Below are 27,988 nucleotides of genomic sequence, written 5' to 3'. Positions count from 1 at the left end.
AGAACTACATGATAGTAGTCATGTGGCCTTTGACAGAAGAATGCAGCCACTGATAACTTGCAGACTGGCAGAGGAAACTGAGAATACCCTGACTCATTCTTCCTGCCCAACCATCCCCCTCTGATGCTTCTGACTGGTAGAGCTCACCAGAAACTAGAGGAACAAGAAAACTTTTATATAGTCCATAAGAGTCAGCACAGAACATAGTGAAGGATGGAGACTAGATCTGGAGTAAAACATTATCATACCATGTACAAAATGACTTGAGGCATAAAATGTCTGGTTTATTAGTATTAATAAATCTAAAAAAATGGAACAAGTGGCAAAAAAAATTAAAAGCATATTTTTCAATAAAGTCCTACAAATGTCTTATTAAAAGCTATCCCAGAGTTCTCTGTTGCACTAAATGGCACAATGCTTTAATCCAACTGTAACTGGGTTCACTTCCAATTTCATACATGAAGAATGAAATCAAACCATGTCCCTTCAGTGACATTCAACCTTGTATTTTTTTTAAGGTAGCATCATAAAAACAAAGCCTCAAAAATTGGGTAAAAACTCATTTCTGTACTTCTCCATGGAAATCTTTAGGAAAAGGCAAAAGATTTATGTAATCTGAAACCAGAGTATCAACCTTGTATTTTTACCAAGAATCTGTGTTAAACTTTTTCAAAATAGCATTTCAAATCACAAAGCCTGAGTGGGAAATTTTTCACTTGACTTAGGCTGAAGGTCATTGTAACTCAATAAATGGATAAACTTAGATGAGGAAAACCAATCAACTAGACACATAGGGATCCAAAGGCTCCCCAATTCCTATTCTAGGACTGAATGGTCATTCTCTTTGGACAGGCCTACTTATGTTTTATTTTTGTACCATCTCTCTGAATGTTGGTATGTGTTTTAACAACCTGTTTCACTTTCTGCACTGGATAGTAGTGCTAAAGAGAAGAAAATGATGGGGAAGGAAAGAGTTGTAGTATGTATAGCCACAGTCAAATTCTATTTGTGGAAACCTTTATTGTGTATTTCAGTGAGTCTTGAATATTCCAAAAGTCCAGTCCTACTGTCCAGCACTTAAGGAAGAAAGGTCTAATGTCACTGCATGGGGGTTGAAGTAGGTGCCAAAAGAAAAGCAGTTCCCACCACCTCCAAGGAGCAGGAGCTGTTGCTCTTCAGGAAGCAGGATGCTGGTATGATTGTGTAACATTAATGGCCATGGCACACATGTTGTGTCAATTTGATACTCAGAGCTCAACCCTGTAGTCAAATCAATTATAGTCACCCCAGGAATTGAGGAGGAATGAATCCAAACCCCACCAACCAGTAGAAGCTTCCCATTGAGCACATGAGCTGTGTGTGAATACCTTGGAGTAATGGGGGGCTGGATGACTATTGATTCCCACAGGAATCCACAAGAAATTGGTTTTAAAAAGAGTACAGAGCTCAGTGGCTCCTCAGAGGCACCCAGACCTCCAGCAATAAGGGCTCCCCCTTGCCAGCTGCAGGCACTATGTGAATGCCGACCTTCAGGTGCTTCCCCCTTCACTGGGATACTGACCCAGGCCATTGTCCCCATATGTAGGAAATGCCAGTCACTTAGAACAGGTTCCACCACACTTCGACCCCCATACACAAACAAATACTTCTGATTCTTACAGGACACTTCTGTTGTTGAATGCCGCCAACATGACAACGTGGAATCTTCTGGGCCAGCCTTTGTTACTGTTACATTTAGGTCCCCAGTGCTATTATCCTCACTCTTACAGACACCAAGTTGTAGAATCCCCAAGGCTGGAGTTACTGGGGACAGTCTCCCTCCCAGAACCAGAACCTGAGTATCTGAAAGTCTTGTCATGGTGTGATAAAGGCGCCCATCCCACTGGGCTCCAGTCCCACAACTGCGTATTTGGTTGCCTTTCCATTCAAAGTCACAATGTCTTGACAGCAAGTGAAACTTGCTCACTCGGCAATGCCGCCCCTCTTGTTCTCCAAATCCTCCTGCACTAAGAATAATGCTTGGGCTCAAAAGGACAGAAGCGTGCCCATATCTCCTAAGGTTTGGGCCCTGGTTGTCACTGGTGACTACACTGGCAGGCAAGACTCCGGATGGAGAATCAGGATCTACTCGAGGAAACGCCTCTGAGGGTGGAAACACCAGAGTTTGGGTGAGAGCATCTCCTCTAGAAGCGGCCAAAATGAAATAGTGGGCGCACTTCAGATGCCACTCCTCAAACTCATCAAAAGGTTCAAGATTTTCCACTCGCTGGCATTCTTCTGGGGGGAGAAAGCAGCGATAGAATTTATTCATGTCCATGGCACTGCAGGCAGTCCAGCCAGCCTGAAGGAAGCGATGCTGCTGGGCCTGCACGTCGGGAAAGCGGTCCAGGCCATGAAGGGGAGAATTAAGCTGCCGAAAATGCTGCTGCATGAACTGGCCAAACGCATCGTGCGGTCTCATCTGCTCGTAGATCACGAAAAGGGCATCAGGAAAACGTTGGGCTGCCCAGGCGATGAGGGCCGCGGCCTCGTCCGGGTCGAGGTAGGTCAGCACTGCCTCTGCTAGGAGCAGAGTGGGCGCGGCTGCGTGGAGGCCCGCGGCGGCCAGGGCCTGATCCAATCGCGGGAGCTGTCGCAGGTCCAGGCCCAGGAGGCGGTAGTCCAAACTCTCAAAGCACAGTGCTGACGCGGGGTCCCCGTTCTGGAAAGGCCCAGTTAACGCGCACAGTTCCGGCGTATCTCGAATCCTTTCCGCTTTGCGCCGGGCCACGTCCGGAAAATCTACCTCCCAGACTGCAGCATCGGCCAGGCGGCCCCCACTTTTCAGGCGAAAATACAGAGAATCGGAGCCAGCTCCCAACGACACTATCTGTGCCCGAGGCGCGCCGGGGGCCGCGCACGTCCGTTCCAGGAAGGCGCGCACGCAGTGCCCCACGGCGCGTGCGCGGACGTAGTAGCCGCGGTGGATGAGCGGCGCGCGGCGTGCGGTCCCTGGAACGAGCAACGCTGCAAAGGGGTCGTGCACGTACCCGTGCGTGGCCAGGGAACTCTTGCTGAGGGCGCTGCTGTCGTTAGTGCTCTGTACTGCCCCCGCCCGACGCTCGCGGCTCCGCGGGCCCATGGCCAAGAAGAGGGTGAGGAGCAGCGCTCCGTCACGGTGGTGAGCTGCCCTTTCGTTCTGTTAATACCCACTGCGGGGACTTCTGCCCGGAGAGAGCTTTTCCGTGACTCCCCTTCCGCGTGTGTGCGCGTCACTTCCGTGAAGAACGCACCGCACCAATCAGAATTGAGGAGGGTGTCGCTTGTGCTAAAATTCGACTGTCTGATTTTTTTACGGATTTTCTGCGTCTGCATTTTTGGGGAAGGCTTACCGCTATGGCTTATTGTAGGCATGTGGACTGTGTCCGGAAGGTGCTTTTCTACAAGGCTTTACGTCTGAGGGGGAAATTTAGCTAAGTCCTCATAGCTGTCTCAACTGTTGACAAGAATCTTTAAGGGGTGAGTCTGTGAGGACTGACAACCAGACCTCCTTGGTTGGCAGGGTCAGCATTGAGTAATTTGGTAGGGGCACAGCAGGGTTAGAACCTCTGACCTTGGGGGGCAAGGAGAAGGGGTCGTTTCTCAGATGCTAACTACTAGTACTTACTAATTTATGTAATGCTTTAATAGTTTAAAAACAGATCCCATTTAAATCTGAAAACAAGTCAGTGAGGCCAGGCGCAAAATGAAAATTTTTTTACAGAGGTTGTGATTCATCTAATAAATGTTTCCCCACAGACATATACTGTTAATTCCCCTGTATTGTCAGCAAAGCTGACAATAAGTAAGCCACTCAGCCTCTGTTTCCGAGTTATAAAGTTTTTTTTTTTTTTAATGTTTATTTACTTTTGAGAGAGACAGAGGCAGAGGGTGAGCAGGGGAGGGGCAGAGAGAGGGAGACACACAGTCTGAAACAGGCGTCAGGCTCTCTTAGCGGCCAGCACAGAGCCTGATGCGGGGCTCGAACCCGTGGACAGTGATCATGACTTGAGCCGAGTAGGGCGCCCAACCGACTAAGCCACCTAAGCGCCCCTCTGTTCTCAGTTATAAAATTACATTCCCCTCCACTTCTGAAAGTCTCTGATTCTAGGGTGGTGTTGAATATATCCACAGAAGAGGGAATCACAGAAGAGAGGTGATTATTCTCTCTGAAATGGTCTGAGACTTGTTGGGTGTTTAAAATAACCATGGAAGGAGTGCCTGGGTGGCCCAGTCGGTTGAGTGTCGGACTTAGGCTAGGGTCGTCATCTCATGGTTCATGGGTTCCAGCCCCGCTTCAGGCGGAGCCTAGAGCTTGCTTCGGATTCTGTGTCTCCCTCTCTTTCTGCCCCTCCCCTGCTCGTGCTCGCTTTCTCAAAAATAAATAAACATTAAAAATTTGGGGCGCCTGGGTGGCGCAGTGGGTTAAGCGTCCGACTTCAGCCAGGTCACGATCTCGCGGTCCCTGAGTTCGAGCCCCGCGTCGGGCTGTGGGCTGATGGCTCAGAGCCTGGAGCCTGTTTCCGATTCTGTGTCTCCCTCTCTCTCTGCCCCTCCCCCGTTCATGCTCTGTCTCTCTCTGTCCCAAAAATAAATAAACGTTGAAAAAAAAATTAAAAAAAAAACAAACCACCGAGTTTCTAAGTTGGGTGTTTGGAAGTCATCACCAGTAGGAAACTGCTTCCAGAGATATTTGGGAGATTTATAATTTCTTAATTGGGATTTGGTGACTGACTGCAGGGGCTGAGGGGAGAAGGAAATCAGGATTACTGTCACTATGGTGACCTTGAAGCAGTGCGGCAGAATGATTAAGAGCAAGAGTTTAGGAGTGCAGCTGATTTGGATTTGGATACTGGGACTCAGAAGTTTGAGTCAGAATAAAGGTTCGGTCATTGAGAAGTGTCTTTCGATTTGGTGTTGAAGAGCTTCTAATGACTTTAGGGAGAGCAATTTCTGTGGAGCAGAAAGGGCAGAATTTATGTTTCAGTGAATGGTAGATAAGAAAATGGAGGCAGCCAGTCTAAATTATGCTTTCAAGGACCTTAGCTTAGAATGAAAGGAAAGACAAGGCAGTAAAGAGGGATATGGGATGAAAGCACGGTTTTGTTTGCCTGTTTCTTAGGTGGAAGCAAATAATGTACCTGTGTGTTGGTTCCCTGAGGGAAATTAGCCAGTGGAGAGAGAGGTTGGAGGAACAGAAAAGTGAGATTAACTGGTGGAGTAATGACTTGAAATAGCTAGGAGGGAATGGGATTTAGGGCACAAATGGATGTTGAGGACAGAAGAATGAATCCTTTACCTCTGACTTATGAGAGAAGAAAGTGCGCGGATATAGATAAGTATAGGTGTCGGTGAAGGCAGAGAGAGATAGAAGGAATCCATACCTGATGGCTTCTGTTATCTCTCTAAAGCTGGCAGCTGGGTTGTTAGTTCAGTGTGAGGGGATTGGCCCGGGGTGGGGGGAGGGGGGCTTCAAGTGTTTGGAATTGCCTCTGATGGGAATGGGAGCTCCCCTGAGCTTGGTGGGCTGTGGGAGCCTCATCTTTAAAATAAGAAGAGTAGGTGGGGCGCCTAGGTGGCGCAGTCGGTTAAGCGTCCGACTTCAGCCAGGTCACGATCTCGTAGTCCGTGAGTTCGAGCCCCGCGTCGGGCTCTGGGCTGATGGCTCAGAGCCTGGAGCCTGTTTCCGATTCTGTGTCTCCCTCTCTCTCTGCCCTTCCCCCGTTCATGCTCTGTCTCTCTCTGTCCCAAAAATAAATAAACGTTGATAAAATAAGAAGAGTAGGGGCGCTCAATCGGTTAAGCGGCCCACTTAGGTTCAGGTCATGATCTCGCGGTCCGTGAGTTCGAGCCCGGCGTTGGGCTCTGTGCTGACCGCCTGGAGCCTGTTTCAGATTCTGTGTCTCCCTCTCTCTGACCCTCCCCCGTTCATGCTCTGTCTCTCCCTGTCTCAAAAATAAATAAACGTTAAAAAAAATTTTTTTTTTAATAAAATAAGAGTAAGTGCTGCTTTCTGAGTTGTCTCAGATTTGATTGAGGGCCAAAGAGAAAAAAAAAAAGAAAGAATTGTGGGACTTTAAAATATGTATACAGTACTGTAGAAGTGTATTATTATAAGTTAGTAAAATACATGTGATGTGTTAGAAATAGTACTTTTTTGATAAAGAACAGATCAAGAAAAGTGATTCAGGAAGAAAGAGAATGCAGCCAAATTTGTGATTTGGATACCTTACAATTGTTTTCCGGTTATTATTTTTTAATCTGTTTATTCTCATGTAAAATGAGGATGATAATATCTCACGGATTGTTGTGAGGATTAAGTAAAATAGCCACCTAAGAAACTTAGCACAGTGTTTGGCTCATGATAAGTACTTAACAAATAGTAACAAATGTCTTTATTATTATGACTTCCCTTTTTTTTATTTTTTATTTTTTTGGTGTGAAAAATATTCTCTGGGAGACAGGAGACTTGGTTCTGATCTTGGTAACTTGATGAAATGTAATACAAATGTAGAAAGATCTTAACTCCATGTGTTGCCTTTTGGCTACTCACTCCCATCCCAGCTTCTTCTGGCCCATGCCACACCTAGCCCAGAAAGGTAGAATGTGACAGGGCATGGTATTGTTGACGGCAGTATCTTAGGCATGGATCAGGTTTTTTATTTTATTTTTTTAAGTTTATTTTTTTTAGTAATCCCTATCCCCAATGTGGGGCTTAAATTCACAACCCCAAAATCAAGAGTTTCATGCTTCTCAGACTGAGCCAGCCAGGCACCTGAAAACAACAATATTTTAAATGTGTAAAGATTGTGCTTTTTGGTGGCTTTCACATTTCCTCAGGCTAACATTGTAGCCAGTGGGTCAGTAAATTTACAATGAGTTAAAGCTCAATCTGGAGGGTGGCTTGAATGTAGCACAAAATAAAATCAGGGTCCTAGAGCCAATCCTAGAGGATTGACCAGTCAATAAAATCAATCCTAGAGGATTAAAAATGTATATGAAAGGCTAGCCACCTGTCATATTATCAGCCCGCTGTGAAAAATGTCCTAAGTGCTTTTTTAGGTTGTTGTTCTGTTGTCTAAACATAAAAGTTCTTCCCTCTCACAATTCATAATAATAAAATTGTTTTGCAAGTTTTAAAAATTATTTAATTATTTTATAATTACTTAAAATTAATTTATTAACTATTTAATTTTTTAAATTATTAGTAAGTAAATTATCTAATTTGTTATTCAAATTTTTCATTTATTAAAGTTATTTTAGAAAGCAATCAAGTATTACATGCTTGTTGTGAAACCTTCAAATTGAACAAAACTGTGTACGGTAAATAAAAGTGAAATTGTCTCCCTTGACGTTTGCCATTTCCAACTCACTTTCTTAAGACTTCTATGTATCCTTTCCACCCAGGTATATGTATGGTTTCTCTCCCTCTCTGTTTTTATATTATTTTTGCTTCCCTCCCCTTATGTTCATCTGTTTTGTATCTTAAATTCCACTTAAGAGTGAAATAATGTGATATTTGTCTTTCTCTGACTTATTTCACTTAGCATAATACACTGTAGTTCTATCCATGTTGTTGTAAATGGCAAGATTTCATTCTTTTTGATCACCAAGTAATATTCCATTGTGTGTGTGTGTATATATATATATATATATACATACACACACACTACATCTTCTTTATCCATCAGTCAATGGACATTTGGGCTCTTTCCATACTTTGGCTATTGTTTATTGACCATTTTAATATTGTGGTAACTTATTTAACGCCTCTCAGTATCAACTTGATTTGTAATGTGGCAAATTTATTTTGCAAGGTTATTGGGAAAATTAAAAGTAATAGTAACAGCACTTGCTACTTACCTGGTAGGGTCTGAATGGAAGCTATTTGTCTTATCAATATCATCATCATTAAGATGTGAGAACCCAGAGGGTCAGGGTGTCTATTCTGAAAATCACTAATTTCATTTGAAATTTTAATTTATAAGCCACCTTCAGAGGTGAAGGGAAGTGAAGATTTATTTATCATGTACAATGTGCTAAGCATTGTCCTAGGTGCTAGGGAGGTAAAATAAGCTATAGTCCTGTTTCTTCTGAAGTTCATAATCTGGTGAGAAAGAAAGACAAGTAAGTCAGTGATTGAGATACAATGTGACAAAGTGCTGATTTAAAGGTAGTCACTGGATTATTTGGGACAGTAGTAGAGGGAAAATAGATGACTTTATTAATCCTTAGAGCTACTCTGCATTTGTATCCAATTTTTACAAATAAGAAAACTGAAACTAAGTAATGAAGGCCATACAGCTACTAGATGGCAGAACTATAAGAATTAATCTAGGTACATGTGACTCCAGTTCCTCTGCTCTTCCTTTTATTTTATGTTATGTTATGTTATGTTATTTTTGAGAGAGAGACAGCATGAGTGAGGGAGTGGCAAGGAGAGAGAGAGAGAGAAAGAGGAGGGGGGGGAGAGAGAGAGAATCAATGAGAATATCCCAAGTAGGCTCCTCACTGTCAGCACAGAGCCCAATGCAGGGCTCAAACTCAGGAAACCATGAGATCATGACCTGAGCTGAAACCAAGAGTTGGATGCTTAACTAACTGAGCCACCCAGTTGCCCCTCTTCCTTTATATTTTTTAAGCAGCTCAAAAACATAAACTTTTACCCAAAATAGGCTTTATAAATTTCTACTTTTAGAAGTAGTTTCATAGAAATTTCTAATAGGTAAGGAATACTCAATACCTTACTAAATTCCTTTTTTTTTTATTGTTTTATTTTGAGAGAGAGAGCAAGCAGGAGAGGGGCAGAGAGAAGGAGAGAGAATCCCAGGCAGGCTCTGCACCATCAGCGTGGAGCCCAAACCCATGAACTGTGAGATCATGACCCAAACCAAAATCAAGAGTCTGACGCCTAACCGACTGAGCCACCCAGGCACCCCCACCTTAGTAAATTTCAGATTTTAATTCACCTCTACCAGTTTGAGGCATTTTCTTATTCCTAGTTCAGATTGTTAGTTTGCTTAAGTTAGCATTGAAGGGGTTTTCATCTTTTTTTAAACATTTTTTTAATGTTTATTTCATTTTTGAGAGAGAGAGAGGCAGAGCACAAGCAAGGGAGGGGCAGAGAGAGAGGGGGAGAGAGAGAGAGAGAGAGAGACAGAATTTGAAGCAGGCTCCAGGCTCTGAGCTGTCAGCACAGAGCCTGATGTGGAGCTCAGACCCACCAACTGCAAGATCATGACCTGAGCTGAAGTTGGACACTTAACTGACTGAGCCACCCACGTGCCCCGAGGTTTTCATCTTTTTAGGAATAAAGTGGCAAAATTCTGTTTCTTTGCTTTTATGTCAACACCTGAAAATGTTCATATTTGTTTACATAGGTGAAGCTGAGCCCAGAGCTACATATACAGTTTATCTTATCAAAATGTATGGACATAAAACAATCTGAAGGAATTCAAGACCACAGAACTTACTGACAAAAGTACATGGTACTGTTTATAACAAAAACGAGAGTATTTGGAGAAAGATCTTTTTCTACTACGTCATGATGGAAGCAGAAGAACACCAGCAACCATGGAAGACAGCGTTTTATTCAGAATTACCTAAAGTGGTGAGAATTCAGCCACAGATTTCTGGAGTGGTTACTAATTATACGGACATCTGTGGTGGTGGTGGTGGTGTTGTTTTCACAAAGAGAAGTAAATTTTATAGGTAGAATTTAAACTTTGTAAACTATAAGAGTCATGTAGCTACATCTGGTAGGTAGTTTACCTGGTACAGAATACAAACATCAAGTACCTGGTATGATGCTATGAATCTAGTTGATACTTAAGAAGTTTTTACTGATTGTATTCTCTTGTTTTTAGGAACTTCATGCCCACTTGAATGGATCCATTAGTTCTAATACCATGAAGAAATTGATAGCCAAGAAGCCAGATCTTAAAATCCACGATCAGATGACTATGATTGACAAGGGAAAGAAAAGAACTTTAGAAGAGTGAGTTTGGGGAGGTTGTGGACATATTTCTTTTTTTTCTCTTTTATTGTTTTGAGATTGTAAATAGTATGTAAGAATCCAGATTTTTGTAGTTTAGAAATGTGTAGTCATTTGGTATGGAGGGTATAACTTGACATACAGCATTTTTTTCCAGCTGTCAGGCTGTTGACAGTATTTTTAGTGATAGGTTGTTTGTAAAGTTGTACTATATTGAAATATTCTTTCTTTCTTTTTTTAAAGCTTATTTATTTTGAGAGAGAGAGAGCGGGGGAGGAGCAGAGACAGAGAGAGAGAGAGACAGAGAATCCCAAGCAGGCTCCACATGATGGGGGGCTCAGTCTCATGAACCATGAGATCATAACCTGAGCCGAAATCAAGAGTCAGACACTTAATTGACCGAGCCACTCAGGTGCCCCTGGAATATTCTTTACACTTAAAAATATAGGCTTATTGACTTGTCTCCCTGTTTGCTGTTATCAGCAGAGGGTAGGAGGTGTGGTGAAGGGAAGCTACTGTTGCCCGCTTAAAAATAATGTTTTATTTTTAGTCATTTGATTATCCTTCCAGATCAGTATAATTTTTGAAAAACTTAGTCTGTAATTCTTTATAGATGTATAATTAGTATTAGCCTAAAATATATTAATTCAATGTAATGGGTTTGTCTTGAGTGACAAGTTTTTGATGACTAGAGTATGTTAAAACTTTTCATGTTGCAGATGTTTCCAGATGTTTCAAATTATTCATCAGCTTACTACTAGCCCTGAAGATATTCTAATGGTGAGAAATGAAGCAATTTTTAGAGTGGTTTAAAAACTATTAAGTAATTTGTGCACTTCTGGTGTTACACATGACCTTTTGCTTTGATCAAGAATCAAATGAGAAATGCTTTCTGCTTTTTTATGGCAACTGTTTTCAAAACCAACATCTGACATTTGCCAAGAACTAATATCAAAAGACTACATTCATTGAAAAAGATAAAAGAACCAAGATCATCATTTTCTGTTACATACCAGATAAAATGGAGGATAAGATCCTGTCCTGTTTTCCATATATTACTTACCATATGAAATATTTGACCATATCTGGCCATTTTCTTGATAAGGCTTTATCTGTATTGCTTGAGATGCTTTTAACTGCCTAGGTGCACAGTATAGACAGTAAAGTTCAAGAAGTACTCAGAGATTGAATGACTGATTAATCCCTAGGGAAAGTGTGCCTTCCCTCTGGGGATGAAGGACTAGAGGACACCATTGTGTTCTCTTATCTGAAGCTCTGTGATATTAGAGCCTGATACAGAAGACTGGCTTTTGTATCATTGTCTGACCAGGATGGCATTTTATTTTATTTATTTATTTTTTTAATAAAAATTTTTATTAAAAAAATTTTTATAAAAAATTTTTTATAAAAAAATTTTTATAAAAATAAAATAAATTTTATTTATTTTTGAGACAGGAAGAGACAGAGTATGAACAGGGGAGGGTCAGAGAGAGGGAGACACAGAATCTGAAACAGGCTCCAGGCTCTGAGCTGTCAGCACAGAGCCCAACGCAAGGCTCGAACTCACGGACGGCGAGATCATGACCTGAGCCGAAGTCGGCCGCTCAACCGACTGAGCCACCCAGGCGCCCCCAGGATGGCATTTTAAAATGTACTCTTTGTAAATGGAGAAAAGTAAATCCTACCAGTGTTATTAACCATTAGAAAAAAAATTGCAGATTAAGAAGTATAACCTGTGTTTTTGGAGAACTAACTTCTGACTAGTCAAGAAAGAGTTTTCCTTGGCTGAGACTGCTCCTCATGATAACTATAAGTAATCATCTTTTGAAGGAGAGTTAACTCTAAAAGTTTAGCTCAACAGAAGTTGATTGAGTGTCCGCAATGTTCTAGGCACTCTGCGAAAGACTGGGGGGTATGAAGATAGATGGACATGGTTACTGCCCGTGAGGAATTTATATTTAGGTTGGAGAGACAGACCCATAAGTAGATAAATCCAATATAATGAGGTAAGCTGTGTGTTAGAGATATACACAGGGATTTATAGGAACCCAAAGGAGCATTGTCTGATCAGCCACTCAGTAGCATTGAATACTGCTGGGAATGTTTCACTTTCTGTTGTTGATTGTAACAGAGCAAAACTCATGAAATTTTGGATTTGAAGAGCTTAATATTCTGGCTATAATAATCCCATGCTCATTATTTAATTCCTTTCAAAGTTGTTAAAAAGCTTTCTTAAAATGAGATAAGGCCAAAGGATACAAAAATACAGATTTGAAGGGGTACATGCACCCCAGTGTTTTTGGCAACTTTATCAACAATAGCCAAACTATAGAAAGAGCCCAAATGTCCATCGACTGATGAATGGATTAAAGAAGATATGGTATATATACACAATGGAATATTTCACAGACATCAAAAAAAAAAATGAAATCTTGCCATTTGCAACAATGTGGATGGAGGTAGAGAATATTATGCTAAGCGAAATAAGTCAGAGAAAAACAAATACCATATGATTTCATTCATGTGTGCAAATTAAGAAACAAAACAGGTGAACATATGGAGGGAAAAAGGAAAAAAAGAGAGAGGGAAACTAACCTTAACTTTTAGAAATAGAGAACAAACTGAGTATTGATGAAGGGAGGGAGGTGGGGGGTGGGTTAGGTGGGGAATGGGTACTAAGGGGTGCACTTGTTATAATGAGCACTGGGTGTTGTATGTAAGTGATAAATCACTGAATTCTCCTGAAACCAATATTGCACTGTATGCTAACTAGAATTTAAATAAAATTTGAAATGGAAAAAAAGCAAGGTGAGGAATTAAGATTCTATGATTTGACTTAGTGGTACTAGAATGAATAACTTTAGGTGGTTCTGAAGGAGGACGCCGAGAGTGAAATTAGTAGCATTTACATATAATAAATGAACGCTGTAGGGGAGTATGTGGAGAGATTGTTTGTAAATGTGGGATCAAGTGTGTGGGATCACTTAACAGTCCAGGCAAGGTAACCTGGGTGTAATCTCAAAGAGAAAAAGGATTGGAACATGATTGATGTGCCAGACACTACATCCAAGACTACTTTCTGAGGTAGGTATTTTTACTGTTCCCTTTTTGCAGGTGGAAAAAAAACAAAAAACAAAAAAAAACCTTGAGGCTTAAGTAGGTTAAAGGTAACTTGTTCAAGGTCACTCAGAATAAGTGGAGGAATTGACTGTCTGGTTCCAGAGCCTATGTTCTTTTTTTTTTTTTTTTAATGTTTTAATGTTTATTTACTTTTGAGAGAGAGAGAGAGAGAGAGAGCGCGTCAGCGGGAGAAGGGCAGAGAGAGAGCGAGACACAGAACTTCAAGTGGGCTCCAGGCTCCGCACTGTCAGTACGGAGCCCGATGCGGGGCTTGAACTCACAAACTGAGATCAGGACCTGAGCTAAAGTCAGATGCTTAAGCGACTAAGCCACCCCGGCGCACCTAGAACCCATATTCTTTCTCATTCAAGAGATGCAGTCTTACACCATCCTTAGAGTAAGCAGAAACTTAACTGTGTTGTGTCATATCTGAAGAAGGAGCTTGAAAAAGAGTTGTCCTCAGTACCTGTTGCTGCGTGGAGCAGAAAGGCCTGAATCTGGCAGACACAGTTGTGGACTCCAGGGAAGTACTATTGAACATGAGTAGGGATGATTCCACAGGCCTCAACATGGCCTAGATAAATCATTTCATTGCTCTCATTCCGTGCTTGTCAGTGTCCTTCTGTTTTAGTTAGTTTCACAGGTACCTCAAGAAACCAAGAAAGAGTACTTGGATAGTAGATGTGGTCTCGTCAGTCAGTGAGGACCACCACTTCATACCCTCACCTCCACCCTCATTGTCAATGCATACATTAGCAAGTAGGCTTCTGCATTAGCTACATGTGAGCTGGGATAGAGTGGGTTGGCCTCTGTGGGTCTGTTCAGTTCTGGAGCCACTGACAAGATGCAAGCTCCTTGGTCTGTGTAGATGAGGCCCACATTCTCGTAGTGGCATTGGCAGCAACATGGAGTTTTGGGGGCAGCAGTGCCATGGGGTCCAGTACCTGTGATGATCATACAGAAGCTACAGGGTCATGCTTAGTGGTGGAAGAAACAATGGTATCTTGCTTGGTCTAGAAGTGTCACATGATTTTGCATGCTTTTGAGGCTGATTTTCCAGACATGCTGAATCTGAGCTTTGTATATTTATATTATAATAAATTCCTTTTTGGCTTTAAATACACACGCGCAAAACCAGATGAAGCCCAGACCTTGGATCACAGTGAATCTACCAAAGTAGTGCCACCTTGTTAGGTGCTGTCTACATAATCAGCCAACCTTTATTCCTTTGCCAGGACACTGCCCTTGCATGCCTATGTGCTTGTAGTTGAAGTGGGTTAAGATTAGGGTACCAACTGCAAGGACTAACTAGAGCTGGTTGTCACAGCATTTCCAACCTGGTCCTTTTTTCTTCTAGATTTGGTATTTTTAGGATTGATGGCAGAGAAGGAAAAAATGAGTTTATCCTTTTGATATCATTTGCCCTGGTCATTTAACCATTTTTGGATTGTTGAAATTTGTGCTAACGTGGATACCATTTTACTCATATTTATCACCCATTTTCTTTGCCAAAGAGGAATTTTTCTTAGTACTTTTGGGGCAAATTTAACCCTGCCTGAAGAAATTCTTGAAAAGTACAACTTATTCCTAAATAACTTGAATAAGAACATTAAGCCATGGCTTTAAATGGTGAGTCAGTAATACCTAATTGTTTTAGCCACTTCTTTCTTTTTTTTAATGTTTATTTTTGAGAGAGAGAAAGAGAGCGCAAACAGGGAAGGGGAAGAGAGAGAGAGAGGGAGACACAGAATCTGAAGTAGGCTCCAGGCTCTGAGCTGTCAGCACAGAGCCTGACACAGACCTCTAACTCATGAACCACAAGATCATGACCTGAGCCAAAGTTGGATGCTCAACTGACTGAACCACCCAGGTGCCCTGCCATTTATTTACATATGTACCTCCCTAGTACTATGCACTCATAGGTAGTTTTAGTTTTGCCTCATTTATCTGTTTTATCAACTGCTGTTGTGAACACTAGGAAATGGAGAAATGCTAAAGAGAAAAGAGCAGAAAGGTGTGCATGATGTGTATATTTGGATTTAATGTGAGAATGAGTGCTGTGAGGGGAGCTGTTGGAAGTGTTACAGTTTGGTCAGTCTCCCGCAAGGGTATGACAAAGCAGGTCATCTTGACTGCATGAGAGACTTCCAACATTTTTTGCAAATCAAGTTTAATGCATGTGATAAAGCTGTAGCATGTGTTGGGACATTACACCAACGTTTTTATTGGGACCCTTACACTAACGTTATCAATATTGTGTCCATTGCCTTAATTATCAGGTCACAAAAGATGTCATTAAAGAATTTGCAAATGATGGTGTCAAGTACCTGGAACTAAGGAGCACACCCCGAAGAGAAGATGCTACAGGTAGAATTTAATTACTTCTTGGCAAATGTACTTTTTTTTTTTCCTGCATGCTTTGATGATTTAAGTGTTTGTAAGTTTGGGAATATGAAGCATTTACTTTTACACTGTTAAGGAGTTAACAGTCCAAATCTTATGATGTACATTATTAATGAGTGAGGTATTAAGTTAAAATCAGATCAGGGATTATCTGTTTAAGGGAAATAAGAAAACCTGCAAAAAATTTGTTTGTTCTTATTTGTTTTTCTCACTCTGAGAAAAGGATACTTGCTCCTTATAGTTACATTGTTTTAAAGAGAGGCTAATTCTCAGTCCTTGCATCAAGGGCACTTGAGACAGTGCCACTTGAGTCGATGCAGACTCATGTTTTATGACGGTCCCAGAAATGAAGATTTTTCAGTCACTTCTCGGACACTGATAGGCCAGGAGCCAGCAGCAATAAGGTGGTAAAACCTCTTTTCATGGAGATGAGTGGATCTGAATGTGGTGTGGTCTGAATTCCCTGGGACCCTCTTTTCATAAGGACAACATTGAGAGATATTATGTAGTGTCATTGGGTCCCTCGTAATATGTTGTGTGTGACCTGAAAAGGCCCTGTCAGGTCATCTTGTGCCCTGACATGTGTAGCCCGATCACTCAGAGGGTAAACATTTTAAAACTACATAATGTAAATATTGAGGTGCAACAAGCAGAAAATTCTTACCTTGCATTTTTAAATTGCAGGATCAGTTCCAAGTTATGCTGGTGAGGATAGTGGAAGGGAAGGAGAGAAGAAACCTGCCACTTATCAGAGCTAGTTTGCTCTTTGAATGGAGATTCAAAATGGGATGTTAGCCTAAAATACAATAGTGGGGAATGGGTAAATAAAGGTTAATGTAATATTAGACAACCATTAAAAATATTTGCAAGGATACTTTAAAGACTTGGGGCTAAGCTCAGAATAGTGTTAAACAACTGAACTGGATACACATATACCTAGTAGCATCTCATCTATTAAAAAAAAACATGTATGTATACTTAGAAAAACAAAGACAGTGGTTATCTCTGAGCGGTGGGATTACAGGTTAACTCTTACTTTTTTTCTTTATAATTTTCTGTGCTTTATTAGAGATTTTCCGGGGTGTCTGTGTGGCTCAGTCAGTTGGGCGTCTGACTCTTGATATTTCCCCAGGCCATGATCTCAGATCTCAGGGTTGTAAGAATGAGCCCCTCATTGAGCCCTGCAGTGGGCTCCGCACTGACAGCATGGAGCCTACTTGGGACTCTCTCTGTCCCTCTCTCTCTGCCCCTCTCAACAATAAATAAACTTAAAAAAATTTAGTAGAGATTTTTCATCAAAAATAAGCATTTTATGATTGGGGTATGAGAGTATTGTAGAGGAACTTGTTCTGGAGAGTGTTCTTTCAGAGCCCCTCAGAACAGGAGGGCTTTTGCACCCAAAACTGGAAGAACTGCTCTAGTGCCTAGACTGGAAACATCGAGCCTGACCAGGATTGAGGTGAGAGCCCAAGAGGGGATTTTTTTCTGGACCGGCAGGAAAACATTCTGCTAATAGAGAAAAATGGTTTTGTTATTTTAAGGACAGGCCTTTAGAAAGGGCTTGTTCTTGTGTTTGTAGAACAGCACTTCAAATTTTCATAGCAATTTGTGAGAGTAGTTGTTTGTTTATTTAAAAAAATTTTTTTTTTAATTTTTGAGAGAGAGAGAAAGTAGGGGAGGGGCAGAGAGAGAGAGAGAACCCCAAGCAGGCTCCACACCAACAGTGCTGAGCTTGATGCTGGACTCACACCCACGAAACTGTGAGATCATGACCTGAGCTGAAACCAAGAGGTGGATGGTTAACCGACTGAGCCACCCAGGTGCCCCTGTTTAAATTTTTTTTTTAAGCAGCTACATGCCCAACATGGGGCTTGAACTCATGACCCTTAGATCAAGAGTCTCATGCTCTACCCACTAAGCCAGCCAGGTGCCTCTGTGAGAGTAGTTTTATGTCTGTTGAATCTAAGAAAATTTTTATTTATTTTATTTTAACATTTATTTTTATTCTAAGAAAATTTTTAAAGGGCTTTATTTTGTACGTCTTTTTTTTTTTTCATTTCAGTTTTTTTAGTACTTCATTTAAAAAATTTTTATTAAGGGTCGTTGCCTGGGCGGCTCAGTTGGTTAAGCGTCCAACTCCTGGTTTCCGCTCGGGTCATGATCTCACGGTGTGTGGGTTTGAGCCCTGCATCAGGCTTCACACTGGCAGTGCAGAGGCTGCTTGGGATTCTCTGTTTCCCTCTCTCCCCCTCCCCTACTCTGGCCTCTCTCTCTCTCAAAATAAATAAACATTTAAAAAGCATAATTAGTATTTACAAAAAAAAAAGTACCTGTAAGGGCCATGTTTTAACTCATCTTTAATCATACCCTGTCACAACATAAAGTAAAAATGTAATTATTCTTAGAGGGATGCTAATGTTGAAGGATGAAATAGTTGATGATCTCTTTACAAATATTTTCTTGATGTCCTCTCCAGGAATGACTAAAAAGACTTATGTGGAATCTGTACTTGAGGGTATTAAACAGTCCAAACAAGAAAACATAGACATTGATGTTAGGTAAGCAGCCCTGTACCTTAGTGGTCACTGTTTTAAAAACTAGAATGTGAAAATGTTGTTATTTTGATCATGAGTGTAGCAGGTTTTTATATATCAAACGGTAACTGATTTTACCTTAGAAAAAAAGAGTCAAGAACTCTATTGCTCAAAGTTGAGAATGCAACTCTAATTTATTCATGTGGCAGTAAAATTCTGAGTACTGTTGCTCTAGAGAAGTATGGCTTCCTATTGCCTCCACTAAAATCAGAATTCTTATTGTGGCCAATAAGGTCCCATGTGATCCGGTTGCCTCTCTTCAACAGCCTTATCAGGACCACTGGTTATTACATGCTGGTTTGCTGTCTGTTCCTCAGATAGGCCAAGACTATCCCACCTCAACACCTTTGTACTAGAACACACTTCTGCCATATCCTTGCATGGCTGGCTTTTCATTATTCACTTCTCCTTTTGGTTGTCACTTGCTCAGAGGGGTCTTCCTTGACCACATTATCTAAAGTGCCCCCCCCAAATCCTCTAGTAACCCCATTTATTTCCTTTCTGGCATTCTTCTTAACAGGATCAGAAATTATCTTGTTTTATTTGTATATGTGCTGCTGAAGCAAGCACTGTCTTGTTTTATTTGTACATATATACCCACTAGAGTGTAAATTCATGAAGCTAGGAATCTTTTCTTTTGATTCTCCACTACCCCTCCAGTACTTAGAACAGAGGTAACATAATCAGGGCTCAATAAATCCTTGAAGGAAGAAAGCTACCTGTATAGTTTCTGGCTACAAAATCTCTCCAAATTAACCTTAACTAGGCTAACACCATCCCCTCCCCTCCAAAAAAAGCAGGTAAAAGACAAGAGAATTCAGAAAAGAAGACTTACAACTGGCCAGTAAATGTATAGGGAACTGTTTAATCTCACTAATCAGTTTTAAAAAGAAATATTACAATGCCATTTCAGTAGGCCCTCCCCAAAAAGGGTATTACCAAGGGTATTACCCCAAAAAGGGTAATAACCAATTGTGAACTTACACACTGCTAGTGAGCATATGTAATAAATAAAACTTCTTTAAAGAGCAATATGTATTCAGATGTATAAAAATCTTTCCCTCTGACCCAGTATCCCACTTCTAGAGATGTTTTCCTAAGGAAATAAATTGATTTATATGTAAGATTCTTTATTATAGTGTTATTTATAACAAAAAGTGGAAAGAATCCTTAAACATTCAGCAATCAGAAGACAGTTATATTTTGTTATGTTCATATGATTTATGTTGTTTTCTAACATTATTTAATGGCAGGAGATATCGTTAAGTTAAAAAAAAAGACTGCATTTTATATATAGTTGGCCCAAATTTTGTAAATAAATAAATGCTGGAGGAATTTATTTTTGTATGTGTGTAAAAAATTGATAAATCAATAAATGCTGGAGGAAAATTATGCAATATTAACAGGGGTTCTTTGGGTGTTAGATGCCAGCTAACATACAAAGAATGCATTTGTATCAGCTTTTGAATATGTGTTAGAATTAGAATATTACTGTTTTTGTAACACTTAATGAAATAATGGATCTAAGCCTCCTGATGAAGGAACATGCCACCACCTATGAAATACTCTTGCCAAAAAATTGAATCTGATCAAGCCTGTAGACTAGATTTAATTTTCAATTTATAGGAAATATAAGAGACAGGAGAACAGGTTAGCAACACAAGAATTCATCAAAATACATATTGTGGGAAGCTTTATAGGACAAAGCACCTGGTTTCTTCAACAAATGAATTCAAAAAAAGAGGTGGTGTGGGGGGTATGGAGAAGGGGAAAGGTGGGGCGTGAAGGGAGTGCCTCTAGATTAAAAGAGTCTTGGGATACATTGACCAACATAATACTTGGACTTTTGTTGAATTCTGAATCAAAAAAACTAAAAAACAAATACATGAACAACAGCAACAACAAAAACATGAGACATTTAGAAATATGAATACTAACTAGGTGTTTGGTGCTATTTAGGAATTTATGTCTCTTGCCTTCTGGCAAAGTAAGCTGTCCTGTCAGTCAGGCTATACCTTTCCTAGTAACTAACTTTAACATGTAGCCTGCTATACCTCCCTGGCTATACTCAGAGTTGTCTTTTTTATCTGTACCATATTTGTTTTCAACTTTTTTTCTTATATTAAAGGTATTTGATAGCAATCGACAGAAGAGGTGGCCCTTCAGTGGCCAAGGAGACTGTTAAACTTGCTCAAGAGTTCTGTCTCTCTACTGAGGATACAGTTCTTGGCCTTGACCTCAGTGGAGACCCTACTGTAAGCTACTTTTCCTAAATACATTTTATTTCTAGAAGGTAGAATCAGTTTGTGGGGTAAGGATTAGCTTGGAGCATCCTGCATTTTCCAGAGGTCCAGCAGACTCTCAATGTGGATGAAGACCTATTCTGCCCTGGATGACCATAATGTCTGTAGCAATTGTTCTCAATGAGGACTCTGGGAAAGAATTAGGCCTCTATAACAGAAAAAAGAAAATGATTAGCATGGCAATATGATTATTTTCTCCATTCTTCTAAAGATGCTACCCAGTATCTTTCTATATGCATAGGAGAGAAGTTAATTTATTACATACAATGCATGTTTAATGCTTAATTAATACTTCATTATGACTAGGGCTTAATTATCTCATAGAACCCCCAGTTGAGAGAGGCTGGCCTACAGCTTCTTGAATGTCAGATTCAAGAACAGTGTCTAGCCTGTGGCACTATTGACATTCTGGGCCAAATAATTCTTTGTCCTGGGAGGATGTCTGTGTATTGCAGGGTGTTTAGTAGCATCCCTGGTCTCTCTATCCACTAGATACCAGAAGCACCTTCCTAGTTGTGACAACCAGAAATGTTTCTAGATATTGCCAAATGTCCCCTGTGGTGGCAGAATTGCCTCTAACTAAAAACCATTGAATTTAGGGAGTCCCAGGAAACTGGTTCTTATGGCTTTGTCTAAACCTGGATTATTCTGCTCTTGTTTCATTCATCTATTTGGTAGAAGCTTTCTATGCTCTAATCATTCAGGTTTCTGAATCAGGTGAGTTCTCCTTAGTGCTAGATATCTAGATTTCCTTTCAGAAATAAAATTTGGTGACCTCCATACCTAGCTTGGCTGACTGACCTCGGGTTCACGAGACTTAACATTCTTGATGGCAAGGATTGTGTTTTTGCCAGCTTTGTATTCCCTAAGGTGTCTAGCACATTATAGGTGCTTTATAAATGAAATTTTCAAATGAATCAATCTGCCATTTTTTCTTGCCATTATTTTTATTCCTTTGTTTACTGAGAGTACCCAATTCTTTAGTTTGCCTAAAATGTTAATGCATCTTTGTTTTAACTTTTATATTCAAGGTAGGACAAGCAAAAGACTTCTTGGAACCTCTTTTAGAAGCTAAAAAAGCAGGTCTGAAGTTGGCATTGCATCTTTCAGAGGTAAATAATATTGTAAAATTAGGCTGAGAAGGTAGATTACAATGAAAATAATAATCATTTGTAAATGGCTAAAAGTAAACCTGCCTCGGAAAAACATTTTTTTAGAGGAGGAACATAGAAATGTTTTAAAATGTAAATTATAATGGTAAAGGCATGACTTTCTTTAGTCCCTCATGTTACTGTTTTTATGTCTTTGTGGTTCCTGGGGGTGGCTGTTGACTTGCACTACAGCTGTGTTATTAAAGCAGCTTAATGACATCTTACTAGAGAAAATGCATAAATTTTCATCATCAGGCTTGTCATTGGCCAGCTGACACTGAGAAAAGCACCAGTTCATCTCACTTGTCTTTGTAGGATAAGGGACCTGAATGTATGACATACACTAGTAAGAAAGGAAGTAACTCATCATTATTTTATAAGGCTTATCAGAAGATCAGGTGCCCTTCATTGGGCCTCAGCTCCTTGGCAACATGAGCAAAATGACAGACAACGTACAGATAATGGTGGGAGAACAGTCACTTTTGTAAGCACATCCCTGTGAGGCAAAGAAGGGTGTCTACTACACTTTCCCCCATTTTACAGATGGATTTACTTTGTACCTCAGCACTTCTACCAATTTTTTTTCCTTCCTTCCTTCCTTCCTTCCTTCCTTCCTTCCTTCCTTCCTTCCTTCCTTCCTTTTCTTTCTTTCTTTCTTTCTTTCTTTCTTTCTTTCTTTCTTTCTGCATACAAAAGCTGTACATAATTATTGTATACAACTTGATGAGTTTGGGGTTTATTGTCTTGAGTGCAGGAAATAATACTTAAGCTACTTATCTCACAAGTTTATTGTATTAGGTGCAGTAATATATAAAGGTTGATAGCATCATGATTTGAGGCAAAAATTAGAGCTTCTTGTCAATACTGATGTTTTTCATTTCTACAAGCAAAGGGTCAGTCATCTAGTGGAAGAACTTAAAATCTAGGATCTGTATTTCCACAGTCTGATCAAAAACCTCTCTCACTCATAGGTTAGCCTCTAGCTGACCTAACTGATGTCTGATTTTTAGCTATAGGTCAGTATAATGGAACAGCCAGCATGTTTTACTGTGACTGGTTATCTCTGGTTTTGGGCAACTGCATCAGAACCTTCTCTTTACCTTAGTCTCTATTGCTTTTCTTGTTTGATCCATAAAACATTTCATTTCAAAAAAAATTTTTTTAATAAAAAAATAAAACATTTCAACATGTTATGGTCATTTGTATTTTAGGCTATCCAGCAGATAAAGAGCACAGCTAGACCTTTTCATGGTAGTTGGGGAATGTCTAGCTTTGTCAAAATAAAACATGCACATCTGAGCCCTGAAGTCAGAGCTCCATGACCTTAGACCAAAAAAAAAGACAAAAAACAAAAAAAAAATAAGCTTTATGTTTTAACTGCAAAAGTTAGGTGTATCTGAAGAAAATCCAAGTATAGAGAAGTATAACGTAGAAGGAAAAAAATTAAAAATGGAGGGTCCGCTTTCCCATTTCAGTTCTGCTCCCACATTGATCCTATTACTTTCTCTGAACTTTAATTTCTTCATCTTAATACTTTGTAAGATTCTTGTGAGGTTTAAAGGAGAATTTATGTGAAAAGGCACAGAGCAGGGCTGTGTTTGTTGTTATTATTACCTTTGCTGTTAACTATATTATTGTCATTGAAGTGAATCTAGAAGAATATTGGGAAATGAAAGATAAAGGCAAAGAAGAGAGCTGGGAAGTTATAAGTAGTTCAGCTTTCCAGAGTGTCAGCATTATCTTCTTTGAGGGACAGAGTAGCTGGCTGTAGAAAAAAAAGTACTTTGGAGAAACACTGGAAAGGTTATTCATTCTCTCTCTCTCTTTTTGAGATTCCAAACCAAAAAAAAGAAACACAATTACTTCTGGATCTACTTCCCGACAGAATTGGGCATGGGACATTTCTCAACTCCTCTGAGGGAGGATCGCTGGAACTGGTAGATTTTGTGAGGCAACACCAGATACCACTGGGTAAGGCTTGGGGCTTTAAGTCCTCCAGACAACACTCTGTGCCTTTGTCCCCAGCCACCAGGTTGCATGCAACCCAAATGTAGAGGAGTACTGTTCTAAATATGTAAGTGTCATTTAGAAATAAAAAGTTGCATGGTGCATGTGCTTCCTGAGCCTCATTTAAATAACAGAAAGTTTTACTACCTTCCATTAGAATATAAGCTCCATGAAAGCAGGGCCTTTGTCTTGTTCACTGCTACATTCCCTCTTCCGGAAACTCAGTATTATATTGAAGGAATAAGGGTCATCTAGTATTTTTAAATGACTTTAACCAAATTAATATGTGTTATGAAAATATGTGACATTTATTTAAAAATTAAGAATTAAAGGGGTGCCTGGGTGGCTCAGTCGGTTATGCATCTGACTTTGGCTCAGGTCCTGATCTCATGGTCTGTGAGTTCGAGCCCTGGGTCGGGCTCTGTGCTGACAGCTCAGAGCCTGGAGCCTGCTTCGGATTCTGTGTCTCCCTCTCTCTCTGATCCTCCCCCATTCATGCTCTGTCTCTCTCTGTCTCAAAAATAAATAAACATTAAAAAAAATAAAAAATAAATAAAAATTAAGAATTATGGATGATTCCAAGTCCTATTTTTATATGTGTGTTGACTATTACATACTTGTTTGTCTACATCTGTATCCCTGGAGTTGCTTTTATTTAACAACAAGTATTTATGAAGTGCCTACTCTTTTCTAGTCACTGTTCAAATTGCTGGGAAGAGAGCAGTAAATAATACAGGCAAGATTTCTTTCTCAAGGAACTTATATTCTAGCATAGGTAAGAGAGGCAGTAAACAGTTACACAAGAAAATGTCAGTGTTAAGTTCTTTGAAGAAAGTTAAACAGTATGATATAATAGTGATGAGATAACCACTTTCAATTGGATGGCCAGGAAAGGCCTTTTCTCTAGAGGGAAAAAAGCAGTTGGCTGAAAACTATTTTACTAACTTATCAACTTGCTAAATTTGCAAATTGGTCAATTGGCAAAAACGTGTGGGTGTGTGTTTTTTAATTACTGATAGAGTTTTCAGCAATTAATAAGTTTTTTTTTTTTTTACTAAGGACATTAAAAAAATTTTTTTAATCTTTATTTATTTTGAGAGAGCAAGAGAGAGACAGAGCATGAGCAGGGGAGGGGCAGAGAGAGGAGACACAGAATCCGAAACAGACTCTAGGCTTAGAGCTGTCAGCACAGAGACCAGAGCAGGGCTTGAACCCATGAACCGTAAGATCATGACCTGAGCTGAACTCAGACCCTTAATCAACTGAGCCACCCAGGCGCCCCATAAGGACATTTTTAAACATCCATAAAAGTAGAGAAAATGGAAACCACTTGCATAGTGATCTTAGTGTGGTGGCCCAGCTCTGCACCCAGCAGAGTGAGGGAGCAAGTGGCTATCCCTTGGACTGAGTGGGAGGCTGCCTTACCCTACTCAGCAGTCACCATCAGTCAAGTCACTGAAGTATTTCTGCTCTGGGTGGGGTAGCTGGGTACAGTGTGTCAAGGCAGGAATTTGCCAATAATAGAAGTCATTCTTTTTTTTTTTTTTTTAATGTTTATTTATTTTAGAGAGAGAGCACAAGCGGGGGTGCAGAGAGATAGGGAGACACAGAATCCAAAGCAGCCTCCAGGCTCTGAGCTGATAGCACAGAACCCGATTTGGGGCTTGAACCCACAAAGTGTGAGATCATGACCTGAGCTAAAGTCGGCGCTCAACCAACAGAGCCACCCAGGCACCTCTAGGTGTCATTCTTAAGATGGACTTACTTGCAGCCGACAGTGAATAGACAGTTGTCTGAATAAAGAAGCTTAGGGATTTTCTTGAAGTTCATTTCTGCTCTTGGCTTTTTTAACGCTATAGCCCTCAAGCAGTGCTACCATTTTGTCTTAGCCTCTACTGTAAGATGAGGAAGAAGTGCAGCAACCCTTCAAAAATTCCTTCATCAGGGGCGCCTGAGTGGCTCAGTCAGTTGTGTCCAAGATTTCGGGTCACGTCATGAGCTCACAGTTTGTGAGTTTGAGCCCCACATCTGGCTCTGCGCTGACAGCATAGAGCCTTCTTGGGATTCTCTCTCTTAGTCCTTCTCTCTCTACCTGTCCCCTAGTTGCACTCTCTCTCTCTCAAAATAAATAAACTTAAAAAAAAAAAAAAAAAGAAGAAGAACAGTTCCTTCATCCTACTTCCCTGCTTTCTCCAAGGTGACTGACTGCCTTTTACTTTCCTCTTTCTACTCCATTTCCACATGGCTGTGGAGGGGTAGGAGTTCCCTGCCTGGTACAGTTGCTGCCGTAAGTTGCAGCATATATTTCCACACAACTACACTATTTGAACTACAAATTTTCACACATAAGGTCAATTTTGTAAACTCATGAGCTACTGAAAATTAGCATACTTTGGAAAGATTTCTCATGTATCTGCTTGGTGAACACTGATGAGTGAGTCTACTAATCTGCTTTTAATAAGAGACTTTTTCCTCCTTTCATCTAGAACTCTGTTTGACCTCAAACATCAAAAGTCAGACGGTTCCGTCTTATGACCAGCATCATTTTGGATTCTGGTACAGCATTGCCCATCCTTCTGTGATCTGTGTAAGGTTATTTTGTTTGAAGTACTTTGCTCCATTTTAGTTCCAGAGGTGCATTAGGTCAGACATTCACCCCTAGCTGAATGCCTTGCATGCCTGAGGGTAGTACCCAAGTAGAAGAGTAAGAGGGGATCAGGGCAGCAGGGGCTGCAGAGGGCCAACGGAACTCAGGTTTGGCTCTATGGGAAAAGGTCCTGGATAGTACCCAAGGGAACATAAAAAAATACTGATGCCCAGTACCATCCCTTGAGATTCTGTTTTATTTGATCTGGGGTGAGTCCTGTACACAGATACATTTTAAAAGCTTCCTGGGTGATTTTTAATATGCAGCCATGGTTGAGAGCCACTGCTCTGGTGTTTTTAGTTTTTGTTTTAAAAAGGACAAATAAGCCTATTTCGTTATAGATATGCATGAACGCACTTATAGGCCTATTTAGGCTCTTAAAAGAAGCATGGTAAATATTAGGAAAATAGAGTGTAAACAAAAGCTTTTTCAAAAATTATTTTCTTGTTCATTTTAAAACTTCTTGGTTTTGTTTTGTTTTGTTTTTTGGCAGACCGATGATAAGGGTGTTTTTGCAACACACCTTTCTCAAGAGTACCAGCTGGCTGCTGAAACATTTAATTTGACCCAGTCTCAAGTGTGGGATCTGTCTTATGAATCCATCAACTACATCTTTGCTTCTGACAGCACCAGGTCTGAACTGAGGAGGAAGTGGAATCATCTGAAACCCAGAGTGTTACATTTTTAAGCTGCAGTGAGATAAACTACTTTTGACTATGTGCTGCAACCAGGATCTTCCGGCCATATCCCACTTAGTAAACCGTCCACCGCTCCCTTTGAAGCACAGCAGCCAGCTACCATAGGTTCCATCACCAGCACCATATTTGTGGTTGGTGCTCAGTAAACATGTCTTAAACTGACTGCAGACTCTGAGATCTTACAGAGCTTACCTCTAAGCTGCTTACTGGAAGGGACTTGAAAGTGGCTGCTAACTAAACTCCCCATTCCACCAGTTCCTTTCCATTAGTGATCATAAAACTTAAGGAAAATCAAAGAAATTTCTCATCAGGAGGAATTTTGGAGTTACTAATCTAAATAAGATGAGGAGAGGGGAAAACAGATTGCCACCAAAACCTTTAAGCCTTGTAGCTTGTGGCAACAGCTCTCTGTATTTTGTTGTGCTTGTTTTAATCAGACTCCCTTCATTTAAGTATTCCCTGAAACCCCAGGCTATACTACATACCATGGATTTTTGTGAATATCCAGTAGTCAGGGTTAATCTACTTTGAATGACCCTAGTGGCAGATAAAGCTAGCTTCTGAGATCTGACTTTGCCCTTCTCATGATTAATTCCCATGGAATCAAGGTGGTGGTTCTTTAAAATGTTCCTACCTTACCCTTCTCTTATTTTGACCATAATGGAGCTATGCCAACCAGATATTTCTTGAACTCTAAGGTACTTTGGGCTTCAATCCAGCCTTTAATCTGACTTCCAGTTGTTCCAGAGTTTTGTTTCTGGAAGAGCCCCATGGTGGGTGTAGGAGAAATTTAAGGTCCTAACTAAAATATTTCCATATAACATCTGTTATTGTTTAAGCACTGTGATATCAGAGAATATATGTGAAAACTTTGAGATACGCATCTCTCTGGATAGTTATTTGAGTATATAGGAGTAGATTTCATTTTAGATTTTGAATTGAATAATGGAAGAATTGAGTGTTCATATCTCATCTTCCCTTTCCTTTTTTAAAAAAAAATTTTGGGGGGGCACCTGGGTGGCTCAGTCAGTTAAGCCTCTGACTTCGGCTCAG

At 40.4% G+C, this 27,988-nt stretch overlaps 2 protein-coding genes and 1 pseudogene across 3 annotated transcripts; 1 reads left to right on the top strand and 2 right to left on the bottom strand.

Moving 5' to 3' along the window:
- Positions 1-263: 263 nt before the first annotated feature.
- On the bottom strand, positions 264-3,121 carry LCMT2 (leucine carboxyl methyltransferase 2). Its single transcript, XM_043554091.1, has one exon. The coding sequence runs from the start codon at positions 3,119-3,121 to the stop codon at positions 1,064-1,066; it is 2,058 nt and encodes a 685-aa protein (XP_043410026.1). The 3' UTR covers positions 264-1,063.
- Positions 522-630, bottom strand: LOC122469665 (annotated as a pseudogene).
- ADAL (adenosine deaminase like) lies at positions 3,054-27,810 on the top strand. Of its 2 annotated transcripts, none has more exons than XM_043554093.1 (11): positions 3,054-3,160; positions 9,399-9,628; positions 9,885-10,015; positions 10,732-10,792; positions 15,412-15,499; positions 18,012-18,093; positions 20,258-20,384; positions 21,464-21,544; positions 23,416-23,554; positions 26,077-26,177; positions 26,731-27,810. In XM_043554093.1, exons 2-11 carry the CDS (start codon positions 9,563-9,565, stop codon positions 26,923-26,925), a joined length of 1,071 nt encoding a protein of 356 aa, XP_043410028.1. In that variant the 5' UTR covers positions 3,054-3,160; positions 9,399-9,562; the 3' UTR covers positions 26,926-27,810. The 2 variants fall into 2 exon arrangements, with proteins under 2 accessions (XP_043410028.1, XP_043410027.1); XM_043554092.1 differs by lacking the exon at positions 3,054-3,160 and adding an exon at positions 3,326-3,498.
- Positions 27,811-27,988: the final 178 nt, after the last annotated feature.

The sequence above is a fragment of the Prionailurus bengalensis genome, chromosome B3 (genome assembly GCF_016509475.1).
Source record: "Prionailurus bengalensis isolate Pbe53 chromosome B3, Fcat_Pben_1.1_paternal_pri, whole genome shotgun sequence".
Classification (NCBI taxonomy): domain Eukaryota; kingdom Metazoa; phylum Chordata; class Mammalia; order Carnivora; family Felidae; genus Prionailurus; species Prionailurus bengalensis.
Note: the sequence above shows the minus strand (reverse complement) of the source record. Positions and strands in the feature narration are given on the sequence as shown.

Bases quoted from the DNA above. Each gene is read 5' to 3' on its own strand.
- LCMT2 (XM_043554091.1), bottom strand. From the start codon at position 3,121: ATGGGCCCGCGGAGCCGCGAGCGTCGGGCGGGGGCAGTACAGAGCACT.
- ADAL (XM_043554093.1), top strand. From the start codon at position 9,563: ATGATGGAAGCAGAAGAACACCAGCAACCATGGAAGACAGCGTTTTAT. The intron at 9,629-9,884 runs GTGAGAATTCAG...TCTTGTTTTTAG, and splicing joins ATTCAGAATTACCTAAAGTG to GAACTTCATGCCCACTTGAA. The intron at 10,016-10,731 runs GTGAGTTTGGGG...TTCATGTTGCAG, and splicing joins AAGAAAAGAACTTTAGAAGA to ATGTTTCCAGATGTTTCAAA.